General features: G+C 59.1%; 1 protein-coding gene across 2 annotated transcripts; it reads left to right on the top strand.

Moving 5' to 3' along the window:
- Nucleotides 1–2,648: 2,648 nt before the first annotated feature.
- Nucleotides 2,649–10,723, top strand: CORO6 (coronin 6). Of its 2 annotated transcripts, XM_007183853.2 has the most exons (11): nt 2,649–2,883; nt 4,053–4,307; nt 5,761–5,883; nt 6,320–6,449; nt 6,546–6,727; nt 7,864–7,983; nt 8,421–8,525; nt 8,614–8,759; nt 9,101–9,158; nt 9,258–9,488; nt 9,583–10,723. In XM_007183853.2, the coding sequence occupies exons 2-11, from the start codon at nt 4,110–4,112 to the stop codon at nt 9,703–9,705; spliced, it is 1,416 nt and encodes a 471-aa protein (XP_007183915.1). In that variant the 5' UTR covers nt 2,649–2,883; nt 4,053–4,109; the 3' UTR covers nt 9,706–10,723. The 2 variants fall into 2 exon arrangements, with proteins under 2 accessions (XP_007183915.1, XP_057392257.1); XM_057536274.1 differs by lacking the exons at nt 2,649–2,883; nt 4,053–4,307; nt 5,761–5,883; nt 6,320–6,449; nt 6,546–6,727 and adding an exon at nt 7,003–7,482.
- The last annotated feature ends 512 nt before the right edge of the window (nt 10,724–11,235 follow it).

Raw genomic sequence — 11,235 nt, forward strand, 5'->3', positions numbered from 1 at the left:
ATCATGTCTAAGTTGCCAGGCCACCTCTTCCAGAAAATGGCTTTATGAAGGATGAAGTCTATGCCTTTCTTTTATGGATTGCTATTCAGATTAACAGTTCAAATGGATAACAGCAAGGGAAAGCACCAAGTCCAAGTAGCTTCTTCCACTGATTGGTTCTTTGTGCCTTGGCTCCACCTACCCCCAGCTCTGCCAGGCCTTGGCAGCCAGAAGAAGCCTAGAGGGCAGGGCTGAGCCATGCCAGCTCTAAACAACACCTGTAAGTTCCTGCTCTTGTACCTGGAGAGCAACCCCTCACACACACCCAGGTGATGGAACTGAAGGCAGAATGGATTGAAGGATTTCTGCTTCTGGGCTTCCCTGGTGGCGCAGTGGTTAAGAAACCACCTGCCAATGCAGGGGACACGGGTTCGAGCCCTGGTCCGGGGAGATCCCACATACCGCGGAACAACTAAGCCCATGCGCCACAACTACTGAGCCTGCACTCTAGAGCCCGCGAGCCACAACTATTGAAGCCCGCATGCCTAGAGCCCGTGCTCTGCAACAAGAGAAGCCACCGCAATGAGAAGCCCACGCACCACACACATGCAGCAACAAAGACCCAACACAGCCAAACATGGACGGAAGGGAGGGAGGGAGGGAGGAAGGAACGGAGGGAGGGAGTGAGGGAGGGAAAGAAAGGATTCCCGCTTCCTAGTCCCAGACCCTTACCTCTAGAATGGAGTACCCGGCTCTCTTTAAAGAGGAGAAAAGGAGATGGGAGAAGAAAAAATGCCGTTTCAGGGTAGGAGACAGCATGTCAAACCCCTTCTCTGCCAACAAGTGGTGCAGAGTTGAAAAGCACCTGACCCAGCCCTTTTCAGTTTACAGCCCAAAGAGCTGAAAAAATAGGGTGACTGAGCAACGGCTGAAACTCCAGTTTTGTAATTAGTTATAGGCATCCTTTCCTCTGTGCCACAAGCGTATCTCTCAATATCAGCACTTGTGAGATAAGGTGGCCTTCAGGGAGAGACAAAAAGGCATGGTGCTGAAAAGCTGGACACAGACACTAGACCTCTTGGGTAAGAATCTCAGCTGTACTACCTACCAGTTGAGTGATGCAAAAGCTATTTAACCTTTTTGTGCCTCAGTTTCCTCACCTGTAAAATAGAGGTAATAATAGTACCCATCTCAGAAGACTATTTTCAGAATGGAATTAATATGTGTAAAGCCCTTAGTACAGTGTCTAGCTATTGTTATTAAGGAGCTACTGAGTCACTCAGGTCTTTTCCTCCTAATCATGTGCCTGGAATCTTCAGGTAAAAGGGAGATTCCTCATCTACCCTCATGCCCCCCCCCCAACCAATGCAATAATTATTTCTGGGGCACCTGTAACAGTTTCTGGTTCTGATCCCCACAAGCCACTGAATACTTGGACTCTTCCTGAGAAACAAGCCTTGTGAGGGCCTTTGAGGTTCCCACCACCTTCCCTCCCTTTACCCCCAATGCTAATCTTTACCCTCTGGAAGGCTGTGTTCCATTGATTTCCAGGTGTGTCCTGGAGAGTGAGAAGTAATAACCGGTCCCCTGCTTCTCTCCAGGGCCTTATGATCCAAAGGAAGAAATCCAGGCAGTGGGTGAGCACTGGAAAGACAGCAGCTACAGGGACTAGTTGTTCTTCACTGGCTGCATTTTGATCAGGTTTCTTTTTATCTCCTCCTTAACCCTGGTCAATACTCAGATCCGCGGGTCTTGAAGGGAGTGGGAGGGGGCAGGGGCTTCCCTGGAACACAGTTGGGCACCAATTCAAACAAGGCCCTCAAGACTTTAGGAGTCAGGCTGAGTGTCTAAAAGGCCTGGGCCAGGGCTTCCCTGGTGGTGCAGTGGTTAAGAATCCACCTGCCAATGCAGGGGACATGGGTTTGAGCTCCTGGTCCGGGAAGATCCCACATGCCTCGCGTCCACTAGAGAAAGCCCACCCAACGAAGACCCAACGTAGCCAAAAATAATAATAAAATAAATAATAAATTTATTAAAAAAAAAAATAAAAGACCCGTGCCAGCCACTTTCCCTTGAACCTGGTGTTCACTTTTTATTCTCCCACACCCCTACCACCGGTTTTTAGGCTGCTTTGTGCCCTGTTCAGTGGAATCCTCTCTAACGGCGTGAAGTGCCTAGTACAGTGACAGTGGTCGCTATTGCTATTAACAACAGTAACATTCACAGGCCCCTGTCGGGTACCCTCACAGCTGCCCTGGGCCAGCCTAGGCCCTCATCCAAGGGCCCCCAGAGCATCTTCCGGGACCTGTACTCAGGGGTGTCTGGACGTGCAGTCCCACAGCCCCGGCCCGCCGGTATGGTCTAAATTGGGAGTGTGATTGCAGCAGGAATGCAGCGTGAAGGCATCTGATCTTGCTCGGCAGCCGGCTCTGAGGGGAGAGCGCCCCCTCGTAGGCTCCCTCTCTCAGCGCCCAGCTCTGGGTCCGGGAACCTGGGCCTCCTCAGCCCACCCGCTAGGCGCGGAGCGCGGAGGAGCGCGCACATCCGGCGCACACACGCAACATTACTTCTGACGCTTCTCGAAGGCCCGCGGACTGGCCGCGCAGAGTCTGCAGCGCTCGACTTTCCCGCCGCTGGAGAGGGCGGGGCCTCTGTGAGCCCGCCCCTGCCCTAGGCCCGCCTCCGCAGGTTGATGGCAGCGGCAGCTGGGACTGCAGCGACGCCCGGCCCCGAGAGTCGCAGGCAGCGGCCGGAGCGCGCAGCCGAACGCCCGGGCCCCAGACGCCGCGGACACCCGGAGAGGCAGTTCCGGTGCCCTGACGCCTCCCTTGGTCCCCAGCGCAGCCCCAACCCCCTCCGCAGAGAAGTCGCAGCGTGAGCGCCCCTCGGCCGGCTCAGGACCAGGTACCCACCCCCCCACCGCCGCCACCGCAGCCAGTGAAGCGGGCGGGGTGTCTGGAGGGGACAGAAGTCTGCTCCCCCTCCCCCCCACCCGCCGCCAAATTCGGTCCCGGGCGGGGCGGACTTGGTGTCTATATTTGGCCGAACAGCGGCCCGCCCGCCCGCAGGGCGCAGACACCTCGTCTCGCAAGAACGCAGTGCCGGGGCAGGAGGCCGGAGAAGGGTGCGGGGAGGCTGGGCCTCAGGCCGGGAGCCGCAGAAGCGTCTTGAAGGGCACAGGGATGCCCGGGGCTGGGGAGGGGCTGGAGTCAGTCGCTGGGGCTTTGGAAGAGCTCGGTGTGTCCCCTGGGGAAGAGCTTAGCGCAAGCCCCAAGCGGGAGAAAAGGCACCTCGCCCTCCCCACTCCACTCCTGATAATCTGGCTCTGAGCCGGGAGGAGGGGGGTCGAGGACCCCACCCCCAAGAGAATTTAGTAGGAGAGAGGACCCAGAGGAGAAGTGGGGCTGAAGTATGGCCGGCAAAAGCCAGAACACAGTGGTGAGGGCCTCTTAGAGAAGCCAGTGCAGAGAGAAGTGGGAGGAGGAGAGATCCACCTTACACTGTGTCCCCCCGTACCCCACCCCCCCGCCAACAGCATGGGAGGAAACTGATGAAAACAGTAGCAGGAAGAACTCAGGTGAGCTAACAGGAGGAACTTCTCCTTGGCAAATTTTTAGAAAAAGGCAAAACCCCATCCACCTAAACTATGCCACAGACGCTGAGTTTAGGATCTTGAGGGGCTGCAGTCCTAGCCCCACAAATGGCCTTAAGCCAAAGCCTCTGATTCTGGACGAGGTGCCTCTGGGAGATAAACCACTTCCGTGAAGAGATGCTCATCCAAGGCTGGCAGCGGGAGGGCAGCCTGGCATTGAGGCTCCTTCCAAAACCACTTCAACTTCCAGGAAGCTTTCAGGCCCAGCCAGGCTCCACTGTCCCCCAAGCCTGGCTCTCTAAGGAGAAGTCAGGCCCCAAATCCTAGCCCCTCGAACTAAGCAAAGAACTTTCCCATACATCACCTTGAAGAAAACTCCCTGCTTCTAGGACCAGACTCTATATTAATTTATAGCTGACTCTTGGTTAGATAACCCTTCTCACTTGCCACTCCCCCAACTCTTCCTCCCTCCCTCCCACAGCTACGGGACTAAGGACCAAAATTTGGGCACCGAGATCCTCCATCTCTGCCCCCAGCTATGAGCCGGCGCGTGGTTCGGCAGAGCAAGTTCCGCCATGTGTTTGGACAGGCGGCAAAGGCTGACCAGGCCTACGAGGACATCCGTGTGTCCAAGGTCACATGGGACAGCTCCTTCTGTGCCGTCAACCCCAAATTCCTGGCCATTATTGTGGAAGCTGGAGGTGGAGGTGCCTTCATCGTGCTGCCTCTGGCCAAGGTGAGGGATGAGGGGAAGGAAGCAGGTGGAGGACACTGTCTGTGACTCCTGGGGACTCCTGATAGCAGCCTGTGTTCTCACCTAGTTCCATTCCTCAGTCAGGAGGGCAGTCTATGTGGACTGACTGCTCCCTGTTCCCCAGTCACTCAGGGACCAATTGGGAGGCTCTGTCACCCCTCCTAGAACAGCAGCACCACATCGGCCCCCACCTACTCACAGCCCATCCCTTCTCCATGCAGCACCCTGTTCCCAGCAGGGACCAGGAGCGGGTGATGGATAGTTGGGAAGCAGTGGAGACAGAACCTGGCCAGATTCTGTTCCTATCTCTCCTGATGCCACACCCCTTATGTTTTTGGTGTCAGGATCTTTGTACGCAGCCCAGGGTGACCCTTGGATTAAAACACACCCCGGAGCAGCACACTGAAGACAGGGTCAGGCTCTATCCAAAGAGTTCTTGGCCACTTCCCCCATTCTGGATCTTGCAGTGAGGTAGAATGAGAGCAAAGGGCCGGGGGACATGACATATAAGGCCAGAGCCCCCTCTACTCCAGGGATGGGGGCCAGGCAATGACCAACACCTTTAGTGAGTAGCCTCAAGCCCCTCAGCAATCTCTACCCACAGGATGGCCACTCCAAGGCATGACCTGGACCTGGATTCCGGCTCCTACACCTTGTTAGGGGAGGCCCCACAGGTGGCAAGGTCAGGATGAGGCCTGGCAATAGCCAGTGACTCACTCCAGGACAATGCAGACACCATCCAAGGACATCATCCCCTGGGCTCAAATTTCAGCTGGAGCCACCTCCTCCCCCAGTACAAGTGCCATTCCAATGCCACACAGCCACCCCTCTCCCCTACCGCCTGGTCTGGGTTGATGCCAGCCCCTGCAAAGGCCTCAGAGCCCCCACAAACATACCATAAAGATTAAAAATAGATGGGCCCCAGCTCAGGTTGGGAGATGGCAGGCACAAGGAATGCCTGCTGCTTATGGTTCCAAGGTAAAGCCATTGACAAGGGGGAGATCTGCCAACTGTGGCTAGGAAAGGGCTGTCAAGCACTGCATTGCATCTTACCTTACCTTGACCTATTCCACCAGGGGCTTCCCATAGACATTTCAGTTGGGGGAACAGGCCCAAGAACAGTCTCCTCCAAGCAGATGTTTTTAGAAGAGCACTGGACTAAGAAGTCAAGTCTTGGCTCTACCAGTATCTTGCTGTGTGTCCTTGGTTAAGTTATCTTACCTCTCTGTGTCTGATTCCTTGATATTAAATGACTTCAACTCTGTCTTCCGTGAAGTAGAGGAAGTAGGCCGGATGGGGTTGGAAGAGCAGAAAGGAGGTGGGTTCTGCAAAGAGAAAACAGATAATAGAGAATTGAGCTGTAAACAGATCCACTCCCCACCCCCTGAAAACACACAGGACAGTGGCCCCACATCTCCCTCTCTGACCCCTGCAGACAGGTCGAGTGGATAAGAACTACCCACTGGTCACTGGACACACTGCCCCTGTGCTGGACATCGACTGGTGCCCACACAATGACAACGTCATCGCCAGTGCCTCAGACGACACCACCATCATGGTAGGAGCCAGGTGGATGCTGCTGGGCTGTTGGGCAGGGGAAGCAGGGAGGGCTGCCTCACCTGTGCTGTGGAAGGTGGTGAGGGAGGTGCTGAGTTCCAGGGCCCTGCCCTGTCCAGCTCCCAGGCTATTTTTAGCTACATGCCCACCCCCTCCCAGGATGAACTGCTTAGGACTAATTTTAGCCATGGCTACCTTGGGGCCTGAAGAGCAGGGGGGCAGTGCTCTGAAGTCTCCCTGCTCGTGTGAGTAGGGAGGTCTCTGGAAAGCTGACAGTGCCACCTCCTGGCTCCCAGCTGCTTCTGCCCCATGTGGGCACCATCACATCTTGTCCTGCACTTGACCCTGGGGAAGGGGGGTGGGGGAAGTAAGGGAAGAGCAGAGTGACAAAGTGGGCTCCTCATCCCACCTACCCTATGCCTTTTCCTTCTGTCTAGGTGTGGCAGATTCCAGACTATACCCCTATGCGCAACATTACAGAACCCATCCTCACACTCGAGGGCCACTCCAAACGTGTGGGCATCCTCTCCTGGCACCCCACTGCCCGGAACGTCCTGCTCAGTGCAGGTCTGGGGGCCTAGGGAGGGGTCCCTACCATAGATTGGGGGGTGTGGGGAGTGGCAAAGGCAGGGCCAGGTGACGGTGCCTGGCCATTCCGCGCAGGTGGTGACAATGTGATCATCATCTGGAACGTGGGCACTGGGGAGGTGCTTCTGAGTCTAGACGACATACACCCGGACGTCATCCACAGCGTGTGCTGGAACAGCAACGGGAGGCTGCTAGCCACCACCTGCAAGGACAAGACCCTGCGCATCATCGACCCCCGCAAGGGCCAGGTGGTGGCGGTGAGTGCCTAGCCTAGCCACGTCCCAACCCCTACCCCAGGAAGCAGCTGTCAGGCCTCTGTACCCACAACCCCCTGAGCCCCTCATCCCAGCTCTCACCTCCTCCACCTCAATCCCAGACACCAGCCCTGCCCCGCCGTGTCTGCAACCACAGCCCCTGCCCTAAGTAAGCCCCCAGCCCGCAATTCTCAGCCCCGCTCCTGTTCCCTCCCCTCCCCTGCATCTCAGAAGCTCAGAGGAGGGCTGCTCGATTTGTGACTGAGGAGGGGAGAAGCTGCAAACTCTACCCTCCCACCAGACCTGCATGAACCGAACCTGCGCCCCCGGACCCCTCTCCTCCCAGCCGGCACCCAGCGCCATCTTCCGGCGCCTGAGCCTGACACTGGCTCGCGGGCAGGCCCCTTTCCAACCTAGCTGACCCGCTGGGCGGGGGACTGGAGGCAACCCTCGCGCGTTGTTTGTCCCAGCTGGGTGCCCTGGGAGGGCGGCGGCACCTGCCTCACCAGCCTCAACCTAAGGCGGGGCGCTGGATGCGCGGGGCAGGTGCACGTCTGCGCGGAGTGCGCGCGGCGAGCGCGGCGGGAGCGGAGCGGGGCGGGGCGGCGGGCACTCTAACCCACTAACCCCGCGAGCAGGAGCGAGCCCGGCCTCACAAGGGCGCCCGCCCGCTGCGGGCCGTCTTCACCGCAGACGGGAAGCTACTCAGCACCGGCTTCAGCAGGATGAGTGAGCGGCAACTCGCGCTCTGGGACCCGGTAGGCCAGGCCGCGCCGGGCGCACGCGCTCGCTCCTTCGCTGGGTCAGCCGGGAGCGCTCTCCCAGACCGTGGCCCGCGCCCAAGATAGCTGAAGCGGAGCGGGGAGCTCCCGTCTGGGAAGCGCCTCTCTGCTCCCCTGGGAAGCCCGCAGGCATCCCCTGCTCTGAGGGCGCTTAAGGGCTCAGAATCTGCAGAGAGAGGCACGCGCCCCGCGCTCTCCAGGCCTGGGGCCAGCCAGGAGACCCCAGGAAACTGAATATTTAGGACCCCTTTTGTCTCCGCCCCCCACACCCAAGTCAGCAAGTTGGTTGCCCGACCCTCCAGGCTCCTCAGGGCAGGCAGCTGGGTGACGCCTCTCCCTGTCTCCCCCTCCCCCCAGGAGAGGTTTGCGGCCCACGAGGGAATGAGGCCCATGCGGGCCATCTTCACGCGCCAGGGTCATATCTTCACTACGGGCTTCACCCGCATGAGCCAGCGAGAGCTGGGCCTGTGGGACCCGGTAACGCAGCTGGACGCTTGGGGTGTGTGCCCCGGGGACTGGCATCACGGGAGAGGGGCCAGGCGCCCCCCACCCGCAGGGCATGCCCACCTGGACAGGGCTGGAGGCTGCTGCCCTCTTTGCAGCGCCTGCCATCCTCACACCCACCCCTCTGCCCAGTTTTGCTGCATCGCCTGAAGAAGCCCACGCTGGCGCCCCCGCCTGGTGATGCCGAGTCCCTGGGGGTGGTTTGCGGTGACTGCATGCGGCGGCGCAGGGGGTATAGGTGCGGGGGACCGAGAGTGGTGTCCAGGGGTGGGGTCTGCAGCTCTCTTCACCAGAGTTGCCTTGGGAATGCGTGGGCTTTGGGGAGGGCACGAAGCATAAAGGAGCTTCAGGGCATCCATAGTGGCACGGCGGGCGGGACAGGGCTGGTCACGCCTCCTGTGCTCGGGCAGAACAACTTCGAGGAGCCAGTGGCACTGCAGGAGATGGACACAAGCAACGGGGTCCTACTGCCCTTCTACGATCCCGACTCCAGCATCGTCTACCTGTGTGGCAAGGTGCTCGCGGCCGGGAGGGGAGAAGAGGGGGCTGGACCGAGATATCGGGGGCCCGCCCAGCATATCTCCGAACCGACTGGTTTTGCAGGGCGACAGCAGCATTCGGTACTTTGAGATTACCGAGGAGCCACCTTTCGTGCATTACCTGAACACGTTCAGCAGCAAGGAGCCGCAGAGGGGCATGGGGTTCATGCCCAAGCGGGGACTGGATGTCAGCAAGTGCGAGATTGCACGGTCAGCAGCCTTGCCCTTCCCGCTCACCTGCCTCTTCCCACGTCCCATCCGGGAAGACACGGGGGCTTCCCCAATAGTGTAGTCTCTGGAAAATAGTGGGTTTTCGGGGGTGGGTGGTGTCATACGGGCTTGTTTCCAGAGCCAGCCCCAACGCTACAGGCTTGACATTCTCTGAACTTAAGTTTCTTCATCTCTTAATGATGATAAACACCCCATCAGAGGGTGTTTAAAGTGCAATGCATGGTAGGCGCTCAGCAAGTGTTGGCCTCTAACCCCTTGGTCCCAGGCAAAAGTTAAGGGAGTGGGAGCCTGAGCGGGTGCCGATCCCCGCTCCCTTATAGGTTCTACAAGTTGCACGAAAGAAAGTGTGAACCCATCATCATGACTGTGCCCCGCAAGGTGAGTGGCCGGGAGAGGGGTTGGGCAGGGCTCCGAGGCGGAAAGGAGCGGAGCAGGCCTGGCACCCTGCTCGTTCTCATGTCCCCCCTACCCCTGCAGTCAGACCTGTTCCAAGACGACCTTTACCCAGATACGCCGGGCCCCGAACCCGCCCTAGAAGCGGATGAATGGCTATCCGGCCAGGACGCCGAACCCGTGCTCATCTCGTTGAGGGACGGTTACATGCCCCCCAAGCACCGTGAGCTGCGGGTCACCAAGCGCAACATCCTGGACGTGCGCCCGCCCCCCGGCCCCCGCCGCAGCCAGTCAGCCAGCGACGCCCCCTTGTCGGTAAGGTCCCGCCCTGCTCCACCCAAGCCCAATCTTCACATCCCCCTGCCGCCCGCCGCCCAACGCCGCCTCTTCCGTCCTCTGCGTCCAACAGCAGCACACCCTGGAGACGCTGCTGGAGGAGATCAAGGCCCTGCGCGAGCAGGTGCAGGCCCAGGAGCAGCGCATCACGTCTTTGGAGAACATGCTGTGCGAGCTGGTGGACGGCACGGACTAGCGCAGTGCGCCGGGGAAGCTCCAAGCCGGGAGGGCAAAGTGGGGCGGAGCGCAAGCACTCCCGCGCCGCCCCGGCTTTGGGTCCTCCGGACCCCGCCTCTCTGGGCCTGGGCCGGGACTGGGGAGGGAACTCCGCCCCTCGCGGGAGTCCTGGACAAATGAAGCACTGCGGACACTCGCGTCCGTCTGGCGCCTGCCGGGCTGTGTGCCTCGTACAGGACTCAGCAGGAGCTGGCCTTGGAAGGCCCAGGGTGACGGGGGCCTCAACAGTGGTGCTGCAAGGCAGGCAGTGTCCCCTTTGTTTCCCTTCCCGCCCAGGGCAGGGAAAGTGCTTAGTGTTAGCGCAATGCTTGGGGATGTTGGGGAGCTTGGGCTTCACCTCAAAGGGGTAGCGATTCGACGGGTCTCCCCAGACTGGCTGGGGAAAATTACAACGCTTCTCCCTCTAATCAGCTCACTTGACTCCACCACCCTGAGTGGTAAACTGAACGGGCGTCACCCCAGTTCTACGGACATACACAAATGTTGGCTGTACAGCCGGACCCACGGGCTACACCCAGCAGTCTATGGCAGAGGGCTCTCTTCCTTCTCTCCATCTGCAGGGGAGAGGACGGCTTCCTCGCGGCACTCCCGCAGGAGAACCAACCAGAGAACTGGCATGAGGAAGCAGGTTCACACCTCCCCTCTCCCAGACACACACACACACACACACACTCACACACACACACACACTGCCCCCAGCCCTCTGCTGTGGCCTTGACTCTAGGAGGAAAACAAGACGTACTGAATGAAACATTTTGCCAAGTGCTCAGTCTGTGCCTCCTGCATGGGTGGGGATGCTAGACCCCCCAGCCTCTGTAAGTGCCACCACCAGACTCCTGGGGGCCCTGACAAATGCAACGCTCGGCTCAGGACCCACCAGACATCCTCTTACTTCAGAGCCCTCCCCACGCAGGTTCAGAAGGAACCCTCAACCCGCAGATGGGCGTTCTTCCCCAGTAAAGGCAGGTAGGAAAAGCCTTGGGTTTGAAGCCTCTTTTATTTGTGCCTCAGAATCAGTCTGGTGCCCCTGGCATCAGGGAAGAGGGTGAGAGGAACAGCTTCCCTTTGTTGTTTTCTTCCATCGCTTTCGTGTCCCTTCTGAGCCTCACTGGCTGAGCCAGGAAGGCCAGTCCGAGAGAACCCAGACAAGGGTGTGCAGTGGGCCCCTGCCCCTGGCGGGGTCTGTGCTTCTCTGGGTGGTGGGGTGGGGCAGGGGAGAGCCGGGGGTTAGCACCATTGGATGAAGGGTTTCAGAGTCAGCCCCTGGGTGGGGGGAAAGTAGGATGCACAACCACAGAGGGCTAGCAGCAGCTGGTGGGAAGGGATGGATGGTGGTGCCAGGGCCCTGGGCGACCCCTGTGTCCAGTCTGGTGTTTGCCCCACACCCACTGTGCCCCACCATTCGCCAAGACACCACGAGGGAGCCAGGCCTTGCCCAGACTTGGGGCCACCTTGGGCACCCTCCCTGATCACAAAAACGTGCCTTGGG

Source organism: Balaenoptera acutorostrata, chromosome 20 (assembly GCF_949987535.1).
Source record: "Balaenoptera acutorostrata chromosome 20, mBalAcu1.1, whole genome shotgun sequence".
Classification (NCBI taxonomy): domain Eukaryota; kingdom Metazoa; phylum Chordata; class Mammalia; order Artiodactyla; family Balaenopteridae; genus Balaenoptera; species Balaenoptera acutorostrata.